We start from the raw sequence: 23,439 nt of genomic DNA on the forward strand, positions 1-23,439 counted from the left end.
CTTTGCCAGGGTCGAGCTGCAGACTCCTCCGCCCCTGGGACCGCTCGCTGCAATCCCCCGGGGGACCCTGTTACTGCAAAAGTTCTTCTCTCTGGTCACACACTCCCAGGGGTTAACCGCCCCCTGAAACCGTCTCTCTCTGAATCTTCAGCACACCTGGTCCCCGTCAATCCCCCTTCGTTTTACTGTTCCCCAGTCACTTACTGCAGGAAGCGCCGTTCACGGGGTGCAGTAGATCCCACCGCTGCCACCAGTTGTCACGGAGTGTGGGGGAGTCCAGGCCCTGCACCCCTCTTCCTGGGATTCACTGAGACTCTCAGCCAGCCAGTAAAACAGAAGGTTTATTGGACAACAGGAACACAGTCCAAAACCGAGCTTGTGGGTACACCCAGGACCCCTCAGTCAAGTCCTTCTGGGGGAGCAGGGAGCTTAGACCCCAGCCCTGGGGTTCCCTGTGTTCCTCCACCCAGCCCCAACCTGAAACTAAACCCACCGAGCAGGTTCCCTGCTGCAGCCTCCGTCCACATTCCTGGGCAGAGGTGTTACCTCCCCCTCCCCCTCCTGGCTCAGGTAACAGGCTCTCAGGTCTCCCGTCCCCAGGGCACATTCCCAGGTCAACACTCCCCCCTCCCTGCTGCGTCACATCGTCACAACAAGTACTCCTTTTCTTTTTGTGAATACAGACTAACACGGCTGCTACTCTGAAACCAATTATAATATACTGTCCTCAGCTGACATGCAGAGCTCCCACTAACCTCCCTGGGCCTTGAGCATGCAGACTGCGGCCAGTATATGATGCTTAACATTTGCGTGCAGAGACAAGTCCACATTGATGTATACATGCAAATAAATGCTCCAGTTTAAAGTAGACTACACTTTCCTGTCCCCCTTCCACACAGGACAGAATGGATCTGTTTTATTAATTTCAAATTACGGTAATGGTAAATGGTGTTCCAGACACTGTAACAGGAAAAAACAGGCATGAAATTCTTTACATTACTTGGTTCGCAGTACATTTGTCCATGTTAAATAAAACAGCATCCAATTGTCATTCCAGATAGCTTGATTCCCACGGTTTCCTGCAAGTTGATTACACTCTTTTAAATTTTATTTTTAAAGGTACCTGGGTTGTAACTAGCTTTTTGCACGGTTTCTCTAGCTAACTTCCAACTCTGCACCAAGCAATTAACTAACCAAACTCTACTGAGCCCCAGTGTCTGATGTTTCAGTTGAGGGCATGGACAGGAGTAGATAAGAGAGAAAAAAAGAACACAAAAACCTCCCAATAAAAATCCAAAGCTGCCACTTACTCAATTCTGGGGGCAACCTTGCCTTGACCTTGGCTGTCTCAGCCAGATCCTCCCATTCAATTGTGGTAAACTCTAACCTGCAGTGAGGCTCGAGCTGCTATTGAAATAATGTGGTTTGGAACATCCCAGCTCCACTGCCAATTAGAACATGCATAACTTATGATGGGGGAGGGAGGAGCAAATGCTGCTCTACTAGGGCCCAATCATACACCCATGAGAGTGAACTGGAGTTTTGCCAGTGAATGCAATAGCAGCAGGATTGTGCCCTAAGGGAAGGTAAGGGAGCCTAACTTACTAGCCACACAGGCTTGAAATACCTGTGTTGTGCACGGATCTAATCAAACAAACCCAGCCCCCCGTCAGAGTGTTCCTAGAGAATCCGGAGATGGCTTCAGTTGGCCTAAGTGCTGTCAGATGTCATTAGAGCGGAACAAAGATTCCAATTCTAGTCACACATCAAAGCTCATTTCCCTTACACCCTGGGCACTGCAGGTTTTCTATTGATTCTGGTAAGGCTGGTCTCAACGTATTCACTGAAGGTAAAGCATTCTTCAGTATTCAGCCACAGAGCTCTGCATTAACTAAATGTCCAGAGCCTGAAACAAACCCACAAAAACCAGACACGGCAGGACTTCAGCGGCAAATGAGTCCAGCCTGACACAGTGTGTACTGAGCCGATGCAGGTGTTCCAGGAAAAGGTGGTACTCCCCTCGTTTTTAGCACCTTCCATCCAAAGATCTGTGTGCTTTTCATACACTTCAACTTCCCATCCTCCTGGAGAACTCGGAAAGCATCGTCTCCATTTTACAGCGAGGGAATCAGAGAATAATACAAGGAGTAAGTGGAAGGATCAGGAATAGAACCCAGGAGTCCTAACCCCTAGAGAATATACCTGCATGCCAAGTTCATTTGGGGCCTGTTCCAAAGCCAACTGAAGTAATTGAAAGTGAGATCAGATCCATACAGCCTTAACTCAGCCTTTCCTGGCTTGCATTCGTTTAAGGGGCATATCCTCCACACAAGTACACAGCATATCCATTATTAGCTGGGGCTATAGTATTTTGATTGACAATAATCTTTAGAACATAAGCTCTTCAGGACAGGGATTGTACACCACCTAGCTAAATTAGGGCACTAGCGTAATCAAACTAATCCCCTGGGTGGTGGGTCAGTAACATTATTCCCATTTGCCAGATGAGCAGTGACTGCCCATGGCTGCAGTAAGAGATGATGTCAGAGCCAGGATTAGGACCAGGAGCCCCAGGAGTCCTAGTCCTGGACTAAGAACCCATAAACTCTGCCTCAGTGTCGTCAACCTCAAACTTTCCCTTCCCCTGCGGCTCTGCAGTGAGCTGGCTGGTTGCCATCTTGTATCCCAGAGGCGTTTATATTTCCATGTTTGTGAAGTGCTTTGGGATCCCTTGGGAGGAAGGGTGTTCTCCAAAGGGTTGCCGTGACTTGTATATGTTTGCAGAACACTAAACTGCCCACTGCATCAGGGGCTTCTTTCATAGAATCATAGAATATCAGGGTTGGAAGGGACCTCAGGAGGTCATCTAGTCCAACCCCCTGCTCACAGCAGGATTTTCCTGAAGGCTCAAGCTCAGCTGGACGTGGAAGCAGCTGTGTCCCAGATTTGGCTTCACTTTGACACAAACCTGGAAGCAGATCAAAGCTATGTGGATGTGGAAACAACTGTGCCCCAGATGTGTCCACCTTCTGTCTCTGAAGTCTGCAAGGTGTTACCCACACACAGGGCTCTCAGCCCCTTGCGCTGGTTGCCAGTTGTCCGTGCAGAATTCTGGACTGAACTGTAAGGTAACTGCCCATGAGCTCTCCGAGGGGCGTTAATAGTTACATTAGATTCCGACAGCTTTCAGAGTAGCAGCCGTGTTAGTCTGTATCCGCAAAAAGAAAAGGAGGATTTGTGGCACCTTAGAGACTAGTGAGCTATAGCTCATGAAAGCTTATGCTCAAATAAATTTATTAGATTCTGAAACCATGGTAAGGTCTTTAGCCATCTTGGCCCTTGCATCTTTGGACTCATAGTTAGGTCCAACAGGTAGTCAGACCTTCACCAGAGATTTGACAGACATTGCTCTAGCTAGGGAATTTGAATGGATTAATTAACCTTAAAGATGATTGACAAAGGAAAACGTGCCAGTATCTTTTTTGTGTTCTGCATGATTATAAATCAAAACAAAAGAGTTTTGTTGTTAATATAGGGATTTGTTCTTGGATTTTGTTGTTTTACATTAGAAATCACAGGACTTGACTTCTGTTATTTACTCGAGGACCCCTTGGAGGATTGTTAATTAAGGCTAAGATTTTGTCACGGTTATTTTTAGTAAAAGTCACGGACAGGTCACAGGCAATAAACAAAAATTCACAGAAGCCGTGACCTGTGTGTGACTTTTGCCATTGTGGCTCCATGGTTTCCGAGCTGCGGGGTTCCCCCTCCGCCCCCGGTGGCTAGGAGCTGCAGGTGAAAATGGGACACCCCCAGGTGCTCACCCGAGGTGCCCCCCCAAGTGAGGCTGTCGCCCGTTGCTAGAACCTTGCAGGGGGCCTCCTGTCTCTGCTGTCGCCTGTCGTTGGAACCCTGCCAGGGCCCTGCTGGCTGCCAGCTCCAGAGTCCGGCAGCTCCTGGGGCTGATGCAGAGAATGTCACAGAGGTCTCTGGAAGTCACGCACATCCTGTGACTTCCATGACATAAATGTGGCCTTCTTGTTAATTGAAGTTAATGGAGTTGTGAGAGCTCAGTGCTTTTGAAAACCAGGTTGCTTATTTAGGTGCATAAATATGAATTTAGGTTCTTCAACAAAAAAACTTTAAAACCAGACTCCAATGAGAGACTGCTGACTTGGAATTAATTTGCAAACTGGATACAATTAACTTAGGCTTGAATAGAGACTGGGAGTGGATGGGTCATTACACAAAGTAAAACTATTTCCCCATGTTTATTCCCCCCCTTCCTCCCCCCACCACTGTTCCTTATCAACTGCTGAAAATGGCCCACCTTGATTATCACTACAAAAGGTCGTGTCCCCACCCCTCCATCTGTTGTGTCGTGTCCCCCCCCCCCCCCCCCCCCCCCCCCGCTCTCCTGCTGGTAATAGCTCACCTTACCTGATCACTCTCCTTACAGTGTGTATGGTAACACCCATTGTTTCATGTTCTCTGTGTATATAAATCTCCCCACTGTATTTTCCACTGAATGCATCCGATGAAGTGAGCTGTAGCTCACGAAAGCTTATGCTCAAATAAATTGGTTAGTCTCTAAGGTGCCACAAGTCCTCCTTTTCTTTTTGCGGATACAGACTAACACGGCTGCTACTCTGAAACCTAACTTTAGACAGAAAATGTTGGCCTTTAATGCCTCTGTGCCTGTTTCCCAATCTGTAAAAAAGAAAAAAAAATATCACAAGGATATTGTGAGGTTTATTAATGGATATTGCTAAATTGCTTTGGGATGTTTGGGCAAAACAGCAAAATGTGAATAGGTCAGGGCTGTTATGACATGTCAAATCATGGAGGGGGAATCAAGTTTTAAGTCAACAACTTTAACTCAGGGTTGGAGTAGGAAGCAAAAAGAACTAGTAATGCTGACAAGCCATTAAAAAGCCAAGTCTAAAGTGTATCCGTGTGTTGACTGGAAACCCACATCTGTTTGCTAACAGACATGCTGGAAACTCTGATAAGCTTGGAGGGAAGCACTGGGCTGGAGGGATATATGCTGGTGGAGGGGGAAGAAGGCGAAGTGGTGTGTGTCAGCAGCCTCTCTGGGCATTTTTTCCCCAGTGCCTGAAGGTCTCACAGCTTCAGGATCTCCCCCAACCTTATGATGAACTCGTAACGGGCCCATCAACAAACAGCCTTTTATGCTTAATTATACAATTCATTAATTGATCTCTATTACTAATTATGATTATTTTTACTTGTATTCTAGTAGTCCCAGAAACCCCGGCCATGTGCCAGCATCCCACTGTGCGAGGTACAAACCCACGCCCTGGAGGCCACTGAAGATATTAGCCTTTGAAAGAGCCTGAATCTCCCTGGCACCTGGCAGCAGAAGACACGGAGCTTTTTAAGGCGGACAGGGACTGGATACAGGGTCCCTGGTCTGTTCCCCCAGCGTACCATGCCCAGAGGGGACCCGATGCCCTTGGAAGGTCTCAGACACCGAAGCCCAGCACCATCTCCTCTAGAACCCGCAGCGGCCTGCCCCTCCGCAGGGTGTGGGGAGCTGGGGAAGGGGCTGGGTGGCCTCTGGGGCAGGAATGCCTGACCTCTTCACAACCTCCAGCGCTCCTCGCGTCATTCTCCCCAGCGCCCCGCCGGGGAACCAAGGCCCAGAGGGGCTAAGTGACCTGCCCAAGGTCCCAGGGGAGCTCTGTGTCAGAGCAAAGACCCGACTCCAGACCGCCCCTCGCCCCAGCCGGGCGCCGGACCACGGCACCATCCTTCCGCCCCGAAGGGCGGCGGCGTCCGCGCGAGCCCAACAGGGCGGCACCGCACGGGCGAAGGACCCCCCCGCGCGCGCCCCGCCTCTGCCCGAGCCGCCCGCAAGGGCCCCCGCGGCCGCGGGCGCAGGGGGGCGGGGGCCGAGGGCGGCGCCTTCCCGAGGAAACTGGCGCCAAATTTCCCGCGCGGCGCCCAGTGCGCAGCTGCCCGCAGCCGGGGGGGCGGGGCTCCCGCGGAAAGTGGCTACATTCGGCGCGCGGTGGAACGCGGGGCCGCGCCAACGTTCCAGCCAGCCGGGCTCGGCGAGCTCCGTCCGAGCGCGCGGGGCCTCCCAGCGAGCCGGGCTCGGCGAGCTCCGTCCGAGCGCGCGGGGCCTCCCAGCGAGCCGGGCTCGGCGAGCTCCGTCCGAGCGCGCGGGGCCTCCCAGCGAGCCGGGCTCGGCGAGCTCCGTCCGAGCGCGCGGGGCCTCCCAGCGAGCCGGGCTCGGCGAGCTCCGTCCGAGCGCGCGGGGCCCCCCCCGGAACCGGCCCCGCCGGGATGGCTCAGCGCAGGGTGACCGATTTCTTCCCGCACAGCAAAAACCCCGCCCGGGACGGGCCGCTGGGCAGCAAGCGGCGGAAAACCCAGCCCGTGGGGGGCGTGGCGGGCGAGAAGCGCCGGGCCGCCGGCTCCAGAAGCCGGCCCAACGCGGCCCCGCTAGCGATCCCGGCGGGGAGCCTCCGGGAAGCCAGCCCCGGAGCCACGCTGGGCGGATTGGGAAACGACGATCGGGCGGCGGTGAGCGCCGCAGCCGGGCTGCCTCCCCTGAGCCCCCGGCGGCAGCAGCTGCTGGCCTCCCCCCGCACCCCAGGGCGCCCCGATCCCGGCTGCCCGCAACCCCCGGCACGGACACCCACGGGCAGAAAGCGGTGTAGACAGGAACCGGATCCTGGAGCGGAAGCGGAGCGAAACGCCGACCCGCCAGCCGGCCTCCAGCCCCGGGAGCCCCGCAAGAGAGCGGCCAGGAAGAAGCTCGTACTGCCCGCAGATGAAGATCCCCAGGGTGCGGAGCAGGAGGCGGCAGTCACGGTAGGTACCTCCCTGAAGGCCCTTGGCCAGCCCAGACCCACGCGAGGCCCCTGGACGGGGGCAGTTTTGGCCCCCCAGATCTGGGTTCCCTTTGTCCTGGGGGCCTCTGGGCAGCGCTGGGTCTGAGGCCTGTTGGGACCTTCCGTACCGCTTGTGCTGGCAAGCAAGTAGGGACAGGGCCCTAGCTGCTCCCCTGGCCCCCTCCGGAGATCCAGTGCCCAAAATATCAGCAGGGAAACCATTAACAGCGTGTCTTTTAACCTTGCCCTTGTGCTTCCTACTTCACACCCCATTGAAGCAAACAGGGCCCATCCCTGCGGGCAACAAACCTGAGCAATAGCGTTTGTAATAAACCCAAATTGCTGGGCTCTCCGGGGTCCTGCTTACAGGAAGGAAAGAATCGTCCCTTGTTGCTCATCCTGGTGTTAAGCACACTGGGAGCTCTAGTGTAGACAGGCTGCTGGTATTTTGTGCGCTCTGGAGAGTAGATCTGCTTTGATAAGGGCAGTGACTCAGTATTAACAGCCTGCAGCAGCTGGTGGCCCATCTCTGCTGGGGTTTCGGATGTTGCAAAACTTGGTGCAGTAGAACTAGTGTAGAAAACGTTTTGGGCCAGGGATGGAATCCCTAATCCCAGTCTGTAATAGCTGGTGCAGGGCTGCTGGTGCAGTGTGTGTGTGTTTGGGGAGTGGGGAAGTCAAAGAACAGGTGCTGTCTGTTAGTTGCACCGCGCTGCTCGGACCTGGATTCACTGTGTATTAGAAAATCTGACTTTGACTCGAGCTCTAGCGACGTGCTGACTCGGAGCCATAGGAAGGTTTATCTTCCGCTAACGCAGGGAGACTCCTTGGTGAGTAACAGCCAGGCAGTGAACGCAAAACATTCTAACAACAAATTCCTGTTGCAGGTGTCCAGCCCCTGCTCCAGTGCTGCCCTCAGACCCCCAACCCCGTCATCCCTTGACAAGAATGTGAAGAACCTGGTGAATGTGACCCTCTCACCAGGTCCAGAGAGTGGGCTGCAGTCTGGCCTGGCTACACTGGGGGGAAACAGAAGCTTTAAGCAGGTATGGAAAGTTTGTGAGTTTTCTCTCCCTGAGACTGGGAAGGGGCTCCACTGAGTGAGCTCTGCGCTCTTCTGCGCGCTCACCCTCAAAGTGGCTTGATGGGGATACAAACCCCATCACTCTTAGCTCTGCAGCGGCATCTAAATGCATGTTAACACCAAGGGGGGATGTAACAGCTCCCTCTGCTCACAAGCTGGGTCGGGGTAGAATTCCTGCAGAATCCCTTATGAATTCTCTTCTCACTAACCCACTTCTGGCGTCCTTGAGATACCAGCACGTGCCTGGTATGTTCAGCAAGTGTGCTGTACCTCGATTGGCCCCCTGCATGCTAAATACATGATTCTGTAGGAGTATAAGTGACCATTGGAGCTATGCTAACCCTCCAGCCCCCTCCAGAATAACAACTGAGTGTTACTTGTAAACAGTCTTCCCATTCTGAGAGTCCTGTATCTGTTCCCTTCCCACTCCCATCTCAGGTCTCATCCAAGGAGCTGAAACACCGCCTGCAGAGACTCCAGGAGCTGACTCGGAAAGCCAAACTGCCAGCTTGCCCCTCAGAGACCTGCAGTGACTTGAAGAGCTGCTTGAAACAAGTGCAGGAGCTAGAATCCAAAATCCGCAACAGGAAGGCAGAGGAGGGGAAGGGATCTGGACTGCAACCATCCAAAGAGACCTGTGAGCCAACCGTGGAAGCCAGGTGAGAAGCCAACTTTGGGGATAGCTGGAATAGGAACTTCACCTTCAGTGTGTGTTTAACCTGGTGCTGAAACAAAGTCTGGGACAATAGACCTGGGGTTCCAGTTAATTGGCGTAGTTAGCGATGGTAAAACTAATGCTGCTCTGGGTTTCCTGAAGGGCTAATTACCACCTACGAGGCAGAGGTAGAATGTAGCTCAAGGCACTTGGGTAGCAAAATGCTGCAGCTCTCCAGTGGTCTCTCAAACATCTGTTTCTGATGTTTAATATCCAGGAGCTGGGATGGGATCTTTCTACTCGGAGACCAAACATCTCCGCTCCAGAAATGAGAGCCTGCTTGCCTCGTTCACACAAGTATGTGCGCCAGCACTAAATGGCTGAAACCGAGAGGCTACTTCTGAGCATGTCCACTCTTGGGCACTAACATGGCATTGCGCGAGGGATCCCTGAGGGGTGACCTGCTGCTGCCTACGCTCTGGACAGCAAAAGTGGGCGGGCTTCTCCACTGAAGCAGAGTCAGGGTGGGGGAAGACTTCAGCAGGGTCACTTGACGAAAGCACTACACAGATGCTGTCGTGAACTTGGGATGCAACTCGCACGTATCTTCTTGCTATTCTGACGGCTAAGAAAAGGGACTCTCTGTCTCTGGAATGTGTAGCACAGCCTCAGAATCTGAGCTGGACCTTTTCAGCTCCTCTAATCCATCCCCATCCTGCCAGCACAGGATTGTCCCTTGGAGAACATAGAGGCAAAAGATTGCAGAGGTTGGGGATTGTATGAACATCAAATCGCCATGTCAGCACGGACTCAACAGAGATTTCTACCACACCTGAAACTAGCAGGCTTTCCTACTGACCTCCTTTCTGAGTAGCAAACCAAGAGCCAGTCTGTTCACACATGTGCTCACAGACACCTGGTGTTAATCTCATGTTGAAGCTACTTGTTGTGGGTCTAATTCCTGGTCACTTTTCCCTTCTGTCAGTGAGAAGGCACCGGCCTATCAGCGATTCCACACCCTTGCTCAGGATATCCCCCCAGGTCTCACGCTGCCCTATAAATACAAGGTCCTGGCAGAGATGTTCCGCAGCATGGACACCATTGTGGGGATGCTCTTCAATCGCTCCGAGACGGTAACCTTTGCCAAAGTCAAGCAGGGTGTCCAAGATATAATGCACAAGTAAGTTCCTCCTCCTGATGGTGGGTAGCTCTAGGTACGAGGAATTGCTATAGAGCTGTAGGACTCCGCATTCAGCATTCCCTGTAATTGTGCCAGCAGCATAACAGCTGTGAACTTTTCCAGTTTTGTGCCTAGTACAAAGCAGATGCACAATGAGCAGCATCTAAGAAGGTCAGGATTCAAGTGCAGTGGAAGGGCTTGTGCTTTCTCATGCAGACTTCCCAAGCCTGCAAAGAGGGACCTATCGAAGCATACATGGAAGGGTTGAGGGGGAGGGGGTTTCCACCTGGTCTGGCTACCTGTGATGAATTCTGGTTGTAACGTTTTCCTCTAAATGAGGGAGGGCTCAGCATAACTGAGGACTGTGGCATTGCTGGATGTGTCCATGTGGGTGGGGGAGGAGTCTTTGATGCTGGCCCAAGGGAGACTTGGCTAGAGCATATGGAGTGACTCACCCCTTGCTGCTGTACCTGCAGCACCGCTTACAAACGTATTTCCCATCACAGGGGAAAACCCTGACTGTCTCCACGTTACAGAGAGCAGACCTGAGGCACAGACATTAAATGACTTGCCTAAAGCCACAGAGGAAGCCTATGTCAAGACTGGGATTAGACCAGGAGAGCCCTTGGCTCCCGGACCTGTACTCAGACCACTTCCCAGGACAGGATTTGCTCTTTAACTTGCAGCTCCTCTGTCCTTTGCTGTTCACTCCCATACGTATTGCAGGCAGGGACTCTGACTGCTAGGACCCTGCGTGTCGCGTGGGAGTCTGATTCCCGGGGCCCCCCCCATTGCTCTGGGTTCCATCGGGGCTGCTGAGTTTAAGCACTTGTTGCTGATGCTCATTTGTGTCCGTGCTGCGACCTAATTTCCGACTCTTCCTGCAATGCCGCAGGCAGTTTGAAGAGAGGAATGTGGGTCAGATCAAAGCCGTGTACCCCACTTCGTACAAGTTCCGCCAGGAGAGGAACATCCCAACCTTCAGCAATTTCTGGAAGAAATCCAGCTACCAGCTCACCATAGAGCCAGTGCTGGGGGAAGGTACGTGCTGCAGCATACTGTCTGACCGAGCCCTTGTGGAGGAGACCTTGCTGGCAGGCTGGGCTCTAAGCTCTCTGTCTGACCTGATCCCTAATGGTGCTTGCTGGGAAAGGACGTTTGGGTCTCTGGAAACCTTTTCCCCCCAAACGAGTTCACTGTGTCTGACGGAACTGAGACCATCTGACTAGCTGGTTCCCTGAACGTGGGCAGAGTGGGGAGCAGCTCTGACCTATTCCAGCAGTGAGGAGGCATGTAAAACTATTGGCCTGGCAATGGATCTCAAAGCCTGTCGTCTTTCCCAGAGTTTCCTTTGAAACTCGGCTCAGAACATAACCTGTCGATGGCATTCCCAGTTCTGGCTACACTGGTGCTCTGCATTCATCCAGGTGCTGTTCTGTTTATTTCCCTGGGATGCAGCAGGAGGGCTGGCTCTGAAGCCGATGATCAAGTCTGGTGTCCTTGAGGCCGTGTTGCTTCACGCTCCTGTACTTACAGCTGCAGCAGTGTGATGGCATGTGTCAGCCCTGGGGTACTGCAGCCAGCTCTTCCTGCCAGTCCTTCCCCCTGTAGCTTCCCCAGTTGCAGGACCTGGGGATAATGAGGAAACCTCTCTTGTCTCCAGAGGAGAAGGTAGATGGCTGCCCGCACCTGTCAGCGTCGCGCTTGCTGGAACGCAGGAGGGTATTCAGCAGGAACTTGGTGAACGTTGTCAAACAGCACCACAAGGTGAATGGCTCGGTGTTTTTGGTATCCTGGGGAGACTGGTATAGACCAGGGGCCATGCCGACTGAGTGAATCTGCCATCTGTGCATGCAGCCAGCTGGAACCTTACTACCGTTCGGGGGTGCTGCGTTCTCCTGTACTTCGTGAAGCTAAGCCATCGCCTCCTTTACAATCTCTCTAATTCAGAAGCTCCCCATCATGCAATGATGAGACCTGCTCTGTCTTAGGTCACTTGCTGGCTTTCACTTTCAGGGATCTGGGATTCCCCAAGACACGTTTTTTGATATCTAGAGGCAGAGATAAGAATCCACTTAACTGAGGGGCCTGGGATCCAAAATAAAAGTACATAGTTGGACCACCAAACCATTCATGTCTGTGGAATCCTAGGCAGGGAGGGGAGAAAATATGAAACATTGAGACAAGGATCAGGATTCTCCTAGGGAGAGAGACTTGTCCTGGACTCTCCTGGCTCTGGTTTCTCATAGACACATGACACTAAACTATGCTAAAAGCACAACACTGCGGTGAGGTAATGGATCTAGCTCAAGGGTAACAAAACCAAACTCTTATTGGGTATCTGACTTGCAGTGTCTGACACACAACTCTTTTCACTCCAGATGTTCATGGCTTCCCTCAACCCCGCAATGGTCATACCAGATGACAAGTTGACCAGATGGCACCCTCGCTTCAATGTAGACGAGGTGCCAGACATCGTACCAGCTGAGCTGCCCCAGCCCCCTCAGGTGGACAAGCTGACCACGGCACAGGAGGTGTTGACCAAGGCCCAGAGCATGATGACTCCAAAGGTAAGGGACAGAGATGCTTAGGCTGGAGTACACAGCACCAATACTGGATGGTTGTGATGAACTTGTTACCCCCTCTCACATCTACGGGATCACTGGTACTCCTGTGACCCAATTGCAGTGATACTCAAGCACCCACTCCTCCCTGGGGAGGAAACTCCATCTTAGACTCTTCCCTGCTATTGATCAAAGACCCTGAACTATTAACCTGCAGTTAGGAACTGTGCCCCTAGCTTCAAGCATAGGCTCCCTGGGTACACCTTGCAGCTCCCACATGAGACTTCTGACTCTCCTTTGTGTGAACAGATGGAAAAGGCTCTTGCCAACCTGGCTCTAAGAACAGCTGAAACCAGCCCAGGAGAGCATGAGGCCCCCAAAGCAACACGCACGGCCAACACCTCCAGTGCCCTGAAAGGGGTGTCCCAGGCCCTGCTAGAAAGGGTGAGTAACCTGGTTGTGACTGCAGAGGGAGTGTCCCCGACAAGGGGGGTCTGGAGGGTGTCTGACCCAACCCCCACTAACTTCTGTTCCCCTAGATCAGAGCAAAGGAGGCTCAGAAACTGCAGGCTCTGATGACCCGGAACCCACAACAGGAGGAGCGGCTCGTCATGATCTCACGGCTGCCAGAGATGGCCCGCTTCCTGCGCAATGTGTTCGTGGCTGAAAAGAAGCAGGCGCTGACTACAGAGGTGGCATGTACGCGGATGCTCGACAGCTACTGTACCACAATGACCTCTGGTAATAGAGGGGGATTTGAAAGGGGTTCTTGCCTCTGGCATGTGAGGTTCTGAGTCACAAAATCCAACATCTCCTGCCACCCCTGCAGCGAAGGTAGAGCTGAATGCTAGGAAGCAGTGAATGGGTACCGTAATACACACTTACCTCTAGAGGTTGCTATGGCTACCATGTTAAACAATACATTTTTGGGAGCTGCAAAGCTGTCCTGGAGTTAGCTGTAGTTGGAGGATCCCTATGGACAGAACCTTTACTTTCTAGCCTCACTTCTAACTCATGCTCCTCGTGCTGGTCTTGATGGAATCCTGGAACAATAGTAAATAACATTCATTTTCCCTCAGTGGTCTCCCTAAGACCCTACCTTGGTGGAAGCTAAGGGTCTAGTCTTTATCCGGCATTTCTGTGCTTCCCCAGAATGCCTAGCTGCTGCACCCCTCCACCAGAGACTAGTTTGCCTGCCAATGTAGAAGCTGACACTACTTCATCGGCTTGGTAATGTGAGTTCTGTAGCCTCTCCCCCAGACATGGGAAACTCTGGGGTAGTCTAAACTCCTAAAATAACGGCTGTAATCTGATGGAGAGAGGAGTGGGAATATTTTTATAGGGCTTCCCTGCCCTGTATTGTTTCCGTTCCTGTGTACCAGCAGTGCCAAGCACGGCTATGTAATTGATGGCTAAGCTCAAAGCCTGGAAGCAATGGCTGGGAGGAATTTCACCTGTGTGGTTCTGTGATTTGGGTAGGGAGCAGAAGCCAGAAGTGCTGCTCATTGTGTTCACTGGCTGGGAGAAGCTGTTTGAAACTAACTTGCTGATCGCTTCTGGTTCTCTGCAGGTGAAATGGAGAAACACCTACACCTCTTCTCAGAGTTGCTGCCTGACTGGGTCGTCATCCATCCGATCAGGAAAGACACCTACATCAAGCTGGACAAGAGCATGGACCTCAATGTCATTATGGAGAGACTGACGAGGATAATTAAGGAGGAGGAGAAGCTCTGATTCTGGGGGTGGGGAGGGGTGGGGAATGGCTGGGGGCGAGATCCTGATCTTAATTAGATGTGCCTCTGAATGTAGCAGAGATGCGGCCCTCTTAAGGTCTTGCAGAGAACTCCCCTTTGGGCTGCTTGTGACCTCTCTCGTTCCTACCTATGCACAGGAAACCAAGAAGGTAGACAAGCCTCTTGGATCTGAAGTTGTTCCTTTGGCACAGTTCTGGGCAACTTCCCTGGCCCTCAAATATGAGGGCTAATATGTTATGTTCACTACTACATGCCTTCCATCAGTAGGAGGTTGCATTTGGCTTTCCTACCTAAATTGCTCCCTTTTTTTAGCTCTGACTGCTTAGTTACTATGGGCAACTTCATACAACAAATAAAACTCCTCGGGCCACAGTGGGAGCAGGGGTGTTTGAGCATCTCTGGCTGGCATGGCCTTAGTTACATAAGCCAGACCCCCCTCTCTGAGCAATGTTGTCATGTTTAATTCCCTTGAACAAGTTTCCAATATGACAACTTGCCTCCATTTCTTCCATTAGCTGAAGGTGCTGTGGGGGTGGATGGGATCATACGCCATTTCTAGAAAGTGAGAAATAAGAAAAATGGAATTTCCTTTGGAAAGGAAAAATCCCAGGGGCTCTTTTAATCTGTTCTGTTTTACAGAGCGAGAGAGAGAGTGCATCTCGGACCACTCCAGCTCTCTGACATTGTTGAAATGTGTTGGTATTAATTAAACTTTTAAATGATTGGCAGTAGCAGTGCTCCCTGCTTTAAAGAAAGAGCTCTTGCCTTGAACAGTGGGCTGCTTGAGGCACCCTTAACTCCAGCTGTAGGTGCTGAGGCTTCTCGGCAGCAGAACATTGTGAATCCCCAGTAGGGGAAGGGTTGAGTTGTTGGCCAATTTATGCAGAGACTTCTTGGGAAAAATGAGCAGGGATTTGCAGAGAAACGACTGCAACTTTTGTATGTACAGGCATGGCTGAGAGCAGAGTTTAGCATGTGAGGGTTGGTACCTAATCAAAGGTTAGGCCTTCAAGGAAAGGGAACTGCTGACAGCTTTTGGCAACTGCAGCATAATCTAATTAGCACAAATGAGGGGGTACAGAGCATTCTTAACTGTTGGTTCATGTACCACTTTAAAAATGTGGTGTGAATTGATAGGACATCAAGCCCCTGTTGATGGAACCCTGCTCTAGATGGTCCATGCTGTAAGTCTGAGGGTGGACCCTAAACCCCTGCGCTTACGAATCACTGAGGTGCCATCCAGGTCTGTGCTAGCAAAGGCTTTGTCAGCTAAACAGGCTTCAGGATATACAAATACTGCGTGGGGGAGTTACCTCAGAGTGCAGGTAAGGAACAAGTCTTCCTTGTCTCAAGTACTAGGACATGAATGTGAGTTACTGCTTGGTTATACCAGAAGTACAAACAGTGAGCAGCTCTGTTCTTTGTTCTGTTGCGTTCTGTTCTACGCTGGGTAAAGTGCAGCCAGGCTGGCCTGTCTCATTTAGGGAGCAGGTTCAGAAGGTGCCCGTTTGCCCCCAGAAGGATGGCAGTAGACAAAGTGGTAGCATACGTGCAGGAGCTAGCACTAGGTGATGACGCAACAGAACAAAGCCACCTCGCTGTTGCTTTTTGAGTAGGAAACAGCAGTAAAGTGTGGCAGGTAAACCTGATCACATCTAGTCTGAACTTTAGTGCACACACCTCTGGGGGGTCTTCAGCATATCCCTTGTACACCACTGCCCCCTGTTGGAGTTTTAAGGAAAACCAACATCCTAACTCTTCAAGTCACAGGATCAGATGAAAATCTCAGTTTTTACAAGTTGATAGCTCCCAGGTGCAGGAAAAAAAAGCTGACAACTTGACCTTCAAAGGCAAATACAGATCATGCTTTTTGATTACCTGGGTATTAGCAATGTTACTTCTATCAAAATGGAGATACTCAAACTCTCCCCCAGGGTAAGACTGATGTCCAGTGCTCTATGCTAAGAACCTGAAACCAGGAGCTACTTTCACCAATCCTAATGAAAGACTGGCATGGTTTCACTGCAAAAAGTTTTCTTTATAGTGAGAACTCCTCTTAGGTACCTATTTCTGTAAAATCCTAACGAAGAGAAGGCACTAGTTTTTACCTTGATGTAGTGGGTCAAGGGGGAAGAGACAGGGCTGGCCATAAGTAGCTCCATTAAGGCAAAAGCTACAGGGCTATGTACCATTAGGAGTTTACAATCAAGACAGGTAACTCAAGTTAGCTATCTCAGGCCCTGAAGCCAGAGAGAGGGTACAGTCTGAGCCTTGCCTGACGTCATAGTTTCTGGCACTGCATGGGGTCCAGCGCTGTGCTTTGGCAGTCAAAGAACATAAATGTGACAGTGCTGCAGCTGCTTTCCATGGGTTTTTTTGGGTGGAGCTTTATTTCTTCACTTCACAGCAACTCTCCTGCCTTCACTGCCAAGTGTGCAGGAGAGGTACTGATTCTTACACAGGCTGGGTGTAAAAGTTAAACTTAAACATCTTCTGGAGGCTTCCCAAAGAATTGTAATGTCCTCCCTGGTTCTGAAGCTAGGAGCAAATTAACCCCAGTACTCCTATAGACCTAAGAAACTGAACATCTGATGTTTAAGGTTAACTACAAGTGCTTGGCTACACATCTGGTAAGCAAGCAGGCCAGGGGCACCGTAAAGGACACTTGGTCTGTAACTAGAGGGAGGCCCATACCCCTCAACACTCGCCCTTCGGAGCTAAACACAACTCAGGCTGTAGACAAGTTGTATGGTTTCAGCAGTGTCGCCCCACGGGTGGTTCTATCCAGTGGAGGGGGAGTATACAGTAACAAAAGCAGCCTACAATGAAACAAATGCCCAAACCCTCTCTAACTGCATGCCTATTTGATTTAATGTCGTACCTGGGCTGTTCTCCATGTATAAGGTGCACTTTCACACACCTGCGGGGAAGCAACCGTTTCTGTGCGCTCAAGGCACTGAATAACTACCTACCTTTCTTTACCTTGCAGAATTAGATATTAAGTATTACAATTCTAGGAGGAGCAAGTCCCAAAGTTGGCTTCTCTAGCATCTTCCAGTGAGAGCTCAAAGGGCAAGGCTTGGGGAGGAATTCAGTAAGACCAGATATGAGGAAGATATCTTAAAGGTTCAGCTCAGCATATAAAGCAATTGGGCTGGCCTAACTTCCAACCCTTTTGTATTTCACTGAAGTCACAAGATGGCTTGTTTCACTGGATGTTGGTTTCTTGAAGAGAAATGGTCATAGAAATACACACCCCCTTCATCCTGCTACCACAATAGTTTTGAGAATTAAAAGGTCAATATTTATTTACTAATCAGCTACAGATTCAATTGAAGACAGCCATTACAAATGTTAGTTACAATCCAAAGCATCCTTTCTCATCCATAGGGAGATTTGGGTACTCTGGCTCTGATTTGTAAGTGTTTGTGACAGAGTTGGATGTTACAGCTAGATCACACACTGCAATTAGGCAGATTTTTAGAAAAAAGACTCCTATCAAACTTTCTTCACCCTCGTAACTAGAATGCTGTTAATATTAGAGCTCATGCTAAAGCACTCAAAGTGAGCAAAGTTCCCCTTTCTCTTTCCTTTTTAGGTTGTGCCAATACTGGAGGGTATTTTGGAACAAGGAAGTTGATTGGAAGGGGCTAGGGGGAGGGGAGACAACAGTATCAACCCAAGCTCAGTAACTTTTCAGTATGCTGGAACCTGAGGATAAAGGCAGAATTCAGGGAACTTTACTGTATATATAAGAAGGAAGCATGTAAAAAGTTGTATGTTTTACATGAGATAGGATGAGTGAGACATGCTGGGGCCTTGCACCCATTTCTTATATTGAACAAGTCACCACCGCTCCATTAGCACTGCAAATTGAAGAATTCCAATGTGTACAGCTCACAGGGTTGACAGAACAGCTGTAACCCAAGCATGTGGATGCAGTAAAAGAGGCCATCCTACAGATGTCCAATACCATGTTAGTTTTCACTGATCTAGAGAAACTGATTCCTTCCCTGATCACAAGTAAATCTCAAAGCCCTTCCTCATTTCTCACCAAACCCACAGCTGTAGCAGTACACAGCAAAATCTAACATGAAATTGGAATGATAAAGGCTTCTAAATGATATTTTAGATCGAAGGACAACTCTTCCCCCCACTCCCCCCCCAAAAAACCCACTACCTTTGGCTCTATCAGTTTCCCCAGAATAAGGAGGCATAAACAGTGCAGCAAGTTTAGCAGAATTGAGCTGGAACAAGAGAGGCCTAACTGCCCTTGCTGTAATGGGGAGCAGCTTCCTCCCTTTTTTAGAAAACAGGAGGGGACTACTTGTTGCCTTCAAACAATTGATCAAGATAAGAAACAGCAGCAGATCTTCACCAAGAAGGCAACTGCAATCAGACCATAACAACCTTCTCTGATCTGAAGCTCATTAGTCATACTGCAGCAGAGAGTAGACAGGGAACGGTTTCAGTTTTTCTGCCCCTTTCAGAGATTTTAACTCTATGACCACCGCACACTCTAGGACTTCAGCCTTCAGTTTCTTCATCAGCTCACAGGCTGCACACATGGTACCTGCACAACAGGGATGTTAAGCAGAGAGAGAGAGAGAGAGAGACACAATCACTCCAAGCATTACAATCAGATAAGGCACACAGTCTTAGTTCCAACTTTAAGCCATCGCTAATCACATGGTTAGAAGCATGCGAACAGGTAACGTCCGATTTTCAGAAAGCATCACACAGCACATTGCAAAGAATGAGACAATGGATTCCAAAAAGCTTTTATTTTTTTAAGCCAAGCCGAACTCTAGTGGGCCTTAGGGCAGGGATTTCAGGTACTATAGTACAGTAATTCAGACACAGTATAAACCCCAATTGGCTAACTGCTGCATCCCTCTCCCCATAAAGTCACAAGGACACTTTAACAAAGAGGTTCTGTCCTCTTCAAAGCAGCTTCAGCAGAGAGCACCCTGAGATAGAATGAGCAATACCAGTTACTGCACAGCTGCACATGGAGCAGACTTAACTAAGCGACTGCTCTTACCTCCAGTTGCAAGCAGATCATCAATGATGACCACTTTCTCTCCCGGTTCCACGGCATCGCTCTGGATTTCAAGTTCAGCCTGCAGGATTGAAAAGGCAACTTTGTTCTAGTCTCACTTTATAGAGCACTGCTTTCAAAAATGTTAGTGTGTAGCAAAATGCAGACATTACATTCATCAGCAAGAATAAAATCCTGACTTTCAGCACCTACATACACAGGGTCTCAAGCTAAAGGAGATCTTTAGAGGCCCAATCATGCATGCTAACACAGTGTATTCTATTCCTTTTGTTAGATAAGCTCTCCCAGAACAGCACCCCAGATGGGACTGGAACTCCTGTTTGTAATACACTGGCCTAAGTGTGCATGATCAAGACTCCTATGGTTTTGGTGCAAAAAGTCCCGGGTTTCAGCCCTATGGTGTCTGTAGATATGCAGCCAGCCATGGAAGCATCTTTTCTCTGTCCTCCAAGAGAGATGAACCCATGCAATGCTTATGACTACCACAGAACTTTGTACTATGCAAGGGAAGGCTTGCCTCAACAGTATTCACCTGCCAGATACTCCAGCAGCATTAGCTAGCTAGCTAAGGCAGAGTTATTAAGCCTATGCTCTCTCTCTTCCAATAAGGGCCAGGCATGAACCAGCTGCTGTGCAATAAGTGTTTCCTAATTTAAAACCATTAAAAAAAGAGCATTTTACTAGAGCATTTACTCAAACAAGCAAGAGTGGGAAAAAGTAATGGATATCTTCGTGCAACGCCCCCTTTTTTCCTCTTCCCTGTTCCACTGGCCTTTCTCCAGAAGCACAGGACTTGCTGTCAGTCCTTTAACTAGGTTCCTCTAAACATCAGCAGCCATTAGTTTTTATGTTCAGTACTATTAATAATACGTACACTCAGATTCAAGCCCCGCCTAACAGCTGTCTGAACTAAGTACCTTTTCTCCAAAGATCTCAGAATAGTTTGCAAAATTACCTCTCTGTTAAGCCTCACACCACCCCTATGAGGTAGGTACTAGACACTGGGCACAACCAGAATGGAACTTAGAATGCCTGACTCCCACTGCTGTGTTCTCATCACCAGCCCCAGAAGGGCTACAGTGGTTGGGAAAGTCTCTAGCACCAAATATTATTAGATGGGCTTCACCTCACCACCATCCTCATCCCCAAAGTAGCTCAGTGATTTCAACAAACAAGACATTAGCAATTACAGCAGTGTCCACCAAGGGTTCTCTTCTGGCTATTACCTGGCCATATTCAAGAGCGTATGAGACAGATTCTGTGGGACCCGGAAGCTTTCCCTTTTTTCGTATTAACACACAACCAATCCCTAGTCTCTGTGCCAGAACTGGGCCAAAGAGGAAACCACGAGAATCCAGACCTATGGGAAGCAGAGCAGCAAAAATACCGTTAAAGGGAAATGGTTCAGTTTTCACTCTCTCAGCAAATCTTCAATGTTTCTGTTATCTTCCTGTACTCAGGGAGCCTAGCAGCTATGTGTACTGACTTGCAATCCCACCTACTTTGCATTGTATGTTTGTATTCACACAGAATTACTATGAAATGCAGCCCGGAACCTGGAGTTCCACATATATCACCACAGTATCTATGTTAGGAGCTCCCTCTATTAGTTTGTGAACTGGTTCTTGTCTGTACTGATAAAAAATTAAGTCTCAATATCAATTCAACTGTAGGGCCAGAAACTCAGTATCACATCAGGATGGGTTTACATCACAGCCACTAAGAACTGAATAGAGTCCACTAGACTCAGTGACATCGGATTATTGTCAAATCACCCCTCTTCCATTCAGTACTTATTATCCTTAAACAACGTGTTCGTTGGAATGGAACAGTTATCTCCATAAGGCACAGCTACAGTTGGTCTGTAACCAGTCACTCTGAGACAAGTGGAAAAATGGAAACACAGCTTGTCTTTTTGCTATTTATATAACACTAGACCTGGCTTAAAGGCAAGTTATAGACTAAGGAAGACAGAGTAGTAGTTAACTTATATTGGCTAATTCACTGCTTACTGTTATTAAATCTTTTTAAATAAAGGAAATTATTGCCAAATGTTCATTGAGAGGGTGTTTTCAACACTCAAAACAGCATGTCAGAAAACTACAGCACAAAAATAAAACAACCGTCACACGAATGTTACGTAGTTTGGTACAGAATAAAACGTTATGATAAACAGTCATAATGTTGCAATACCATGATGTTCTACCATCTTTCCTGCCTCGTTAAAGTGGTTGTTTCTGACCTTTGCTTACCACGCAGTCTCTGTATGGATGGACAGTAATGTTCTGTACTGTATTTTATAGAAGTTTCCCTAGCATTTATCATGATACCCACCCGCAATGAAGTCGATCTGTGGGTAGCGTGCCTTCAAATGAGCTTCCAAAAGATCAACCACAGTTCTGAAAGCTATAGGATCCTTTAGCAAAGGGGTGATATCACTAAAAACAGAAGAACAAAATGAGTTATCCCTGGAACCTGAAAGCTACATTACACAGATCAGAGCCCACGGTTTACCCGCTCCATGTTTAAGAAGCTCGGTTTCTACAAGTGGATTTGAGTCATCACTCCATTTCCAGTGGTTCGTAATAGCTGCAAAAGGGGCTACCTACAAGATCTCTTGAAACAGTGGTTGGACTCAGCACTGAGTGAAGAAACATGTCCTATAGCTAGACAACTAGCAACTGCTGCTATGATTCCCTAAGCACTTGTATTCTAACCCCTTTTTTCAGATGCTCAGAGCTTTCCGAAGTGTTCACACTCCAGGCTGAGAATTTCCAGATGGTGACTATTTCTGAGGCAAAACAATTCAGATGTTTTGAAAATACGTGTGATGGAAAAATAACTTCTTATAATGAAATTCATACTTTTTTAATAAGTATGACACCGCTACAGAAAAAAAGCTGAAACAGCCCTCATTAAGACATGCCTTTGTTTGGGCATCTGCAAAGTGTTTTTTACTTGCTGAGATATAACCCACTGATATAACCCAGATATAAACCTGACCAATCTCAGCTACAGCTGACAAGGTGCTCAGATAAGAACATGCTGGGAGAGAGTTTGGCCCGACTACAAAGCTACACACCAGTTCAGTTTCATAGAATGTGACTTTACTCCCATATGTAACTGCTGGCAGGACTAAGGCTTAACTTGGCTGCTCACTGACCAAGTGACTGCAGCAGCCTGCGGGTCATGGGCCGTACCCCTGAGCTCAGCTTCAGCGCACCGGGCAGAGGTGGGCAGTGGCTGCCTGCTTCAGAGCGTGCAGGGCAAAGGCCAGCGCAGACGAAGGACAAACCTAGGCAGGCCAAGCAGGTCTATCCCCAGCACCAGGGCAGTAGGACTCTGCAGCTGTGCCATCCGTGTGTCAGGGCCAAACTTCACGCTGTGCCCTAGTGCGCATGCTGCATGAGTGTAATTGCACAGCGCTCCCCCCCCCCCCGCAACCTGTCCTGCCCCCATGTCCCTCTATCACCCCCCCAGCCCCCCTTCGCTCCCTGACCCGCCCCCTCCCTCATTGCCCCCAGCCCCCTTCGCTCCCTGACCCGCCCCCTCCCTTCGCTCCCTGACCCGCCCCCCGCCCCCTCTCCTCACCCCTTCGCTCCCTGACCCGCGCCCTCCCTCATCACCCCCCAGCCCCCCTTCGCTCCCTGACCCGCCCCCTCCCCCATCGCCCCCAGCCCCCCTTCGCTCCCTGACCCGCCCCCTCCCTCATCGCCCCCAGCCCCCCTTCGCTCCCTGACCCGCCCCCTCCCCCATCGCCCCCAGCCCCCCTTCGCTCCCTGACCCGCCCCCTCCCTCATCACCCCCCAGCCCCCCTTCGCTCCCTCCCTCCTCACCCCCAGCCCCCCTTCGCTCCCAGCCCCCCTTCGCTCCCTGACCCGCCCCCTCACCGGAAGAGCACCCCGGGGCAGGGGAAGTCCGGGAAGGGCCGGACCCGCTCCTCCAGCAGGCGCCGCCGCGCGCCCAGCTCCCCGCTCATGCCGCCGCGTGCACCGCCAGCACTGCGCAGGCGCCCCGCGGCCGGCCTAGCGCCTCGCGCTGCTCTGGGGGAGGAGGCGGAAGGGTGCGGAGGAAACCATTGTTGGAGGCGGAGGGGGGGGAATGCGGAGGAAACCATGGCAGCTGGAAAGGGGGGAAGCGTGTGTGTGTGGGGAGTGGGGGGAACCATGGCCGCTGGAAAGGGGTAGAGAGGAAGCTAGGGGGCTGTTACTGGTGGTATGCCCCATGCTATCAGCACCTGCCCTCCCCGTGGCATCATGGGTTCACATCCGTGGGTG

General features: G+C 50.3%; 2 protein-coding genes and 1 long non-coding RNA gene across 4 annotated transcripts; 1 reads left to right on the top strand and 2 right to left on the bottom strand.

Moving 5' to 3' along the window:
• Positions 1-885: 885 nt before the first annotated feature.
• On the bottom strand, positions 886-4,504 carry LOC122462542. Its single transcript, XR_006285165.1, has 2 exons — positions 4,441-4,504; positions 886-3,208 (listed from the first exon to the last, which is right to left on the bottom strand). It is a non-coding gene; the product is annotated as an uncharacterized LOC122462542 (long non-coding RNA).
• A 1,501-nt stretch (positions 4,505-6,005) lies between these two features.
• Positions 6,006-14,824, top strand: CDT1 (chromatin licensing and DNA replication factor 1). Its single transcript, XM_027821788.3, has 10 exons — positions 6,006-6,843; positions 7,751-7,909; positions 8,386-8,606; positions 9,588-9,782; positions 10,678-10,823; positions 11,446-11,549; positions 12,164-12,352; positions 12,656-12,790; positions 12,886-13,087; positions 13,917-14,824. Exons 1-10 carry the CDS (start codon positions 6,313-6,315, stop codon positions 14,078-14,080), a joined length of 2,046 nt encoding a protein of 681 aa, XP_027677589.2. The 5' UTR covers positions 6,006-6,312; the 3' UTR covers positions 14,081-14,824.
• A 2,557-nt stretch (positions 14,825-17,381) lies between these two features.
• Positions 17,382-23,206, bottom strand: APRT (adenine phosphoribosyltransferase). 2 transcript variants are annotated; one of them, XM_037878046.2, is made up of 6 exons: positions 23,053-23,165; positions 22,458-22,551; positions 21,497-21,600; positions 20,389-20,522; positions 19,145-19,223; positions 17,382-18,673 (listed from the first exon to the last, which is right to left on the bottom strand). In XM_037878046.2, exons 2-6 carry the CDS (start codon positions 22,517-22,519, stop codon positions 18,531-18,533), a joined length of 522 nt encoding a protein of 173 aa, XP_037733974.1. In that variant the 5' UTR covers positions 22,520-22,551; positions 23,053-23,165; the 3' UTR covers positions 17,382-18,530. The 2 variants fall into 2 exon arrangements, with proteins under 2 accessions (XP_037733974.1, XP_037733973.1); XM_037878045.2 differs by lacking the exon at positions 22,458-22,551 and having other exon boundaries at positions 23,053-23,206.
• Positions 23,207-23,439: the final 233 nt, after the last annotated feature.

The sequence above is a fragment of the Chelonia mydas genome, chromosome 12 (genome assembly GCF_015237465.2).
Source record: "Chelonia mydas isolate rCheMyd1 chromosome 12, rCheMyd1.pri.v2, whole genome shotgun sequence".
NCBI lineage: Eukaryota > Metazoa > Chordata > Testudines > Cheloniidae > Chelonia > Chelonia mydas.

Excerpts from the sequence above, each read along its gene's own strand:
- CDT1 (XM_027821788.3), top strand. The coding sequence starts at position 6,313 with ATGGCTCAGCGCAGGGTGACCGATTTCTTCCCGCACAGCAAAAACCCC. Across the intron at positions 8,607-9,587 it reads GAGCCAACCGTGGAAGCCAG|TGAGAAGGCACCGGCCTATC; the intron begins GTGAGAAGCCAA and ends CCCTTCTGTCAG. Across the intron at positions 10,824-11,445 it reads AGAGCCAGTGCTGGGGGAAG|AGGAGAAGGTAGATGGCTGC; the intron begins GTACGTGCTGCA and ends TCTTGTCTCCAG.
- APRT (XM_037878045.2), bottom strand. The coding sequence starts at position 23,141 with ATGAGCGGGGAGCTGGGCGCGCGGCGGCGCCTGCTGGAGGAGCGGGTC. Across the intron at positions 21,601-23,052 it reads TGCCCCGGGGTGCTCTTCCG|TGATATCACCCCTTTGCTAA; the intron begins GTGAGGGGGCGG and ends TTCTGTTTTTAG. Across the intron at positions 19,224-20,388 it reads ACGCTCTTGAATATGGCCAG|GCTGAACTTGAAATCCAGAG; the intron begins GTAATAGCCAGA and ends TCAATCCTGCAG.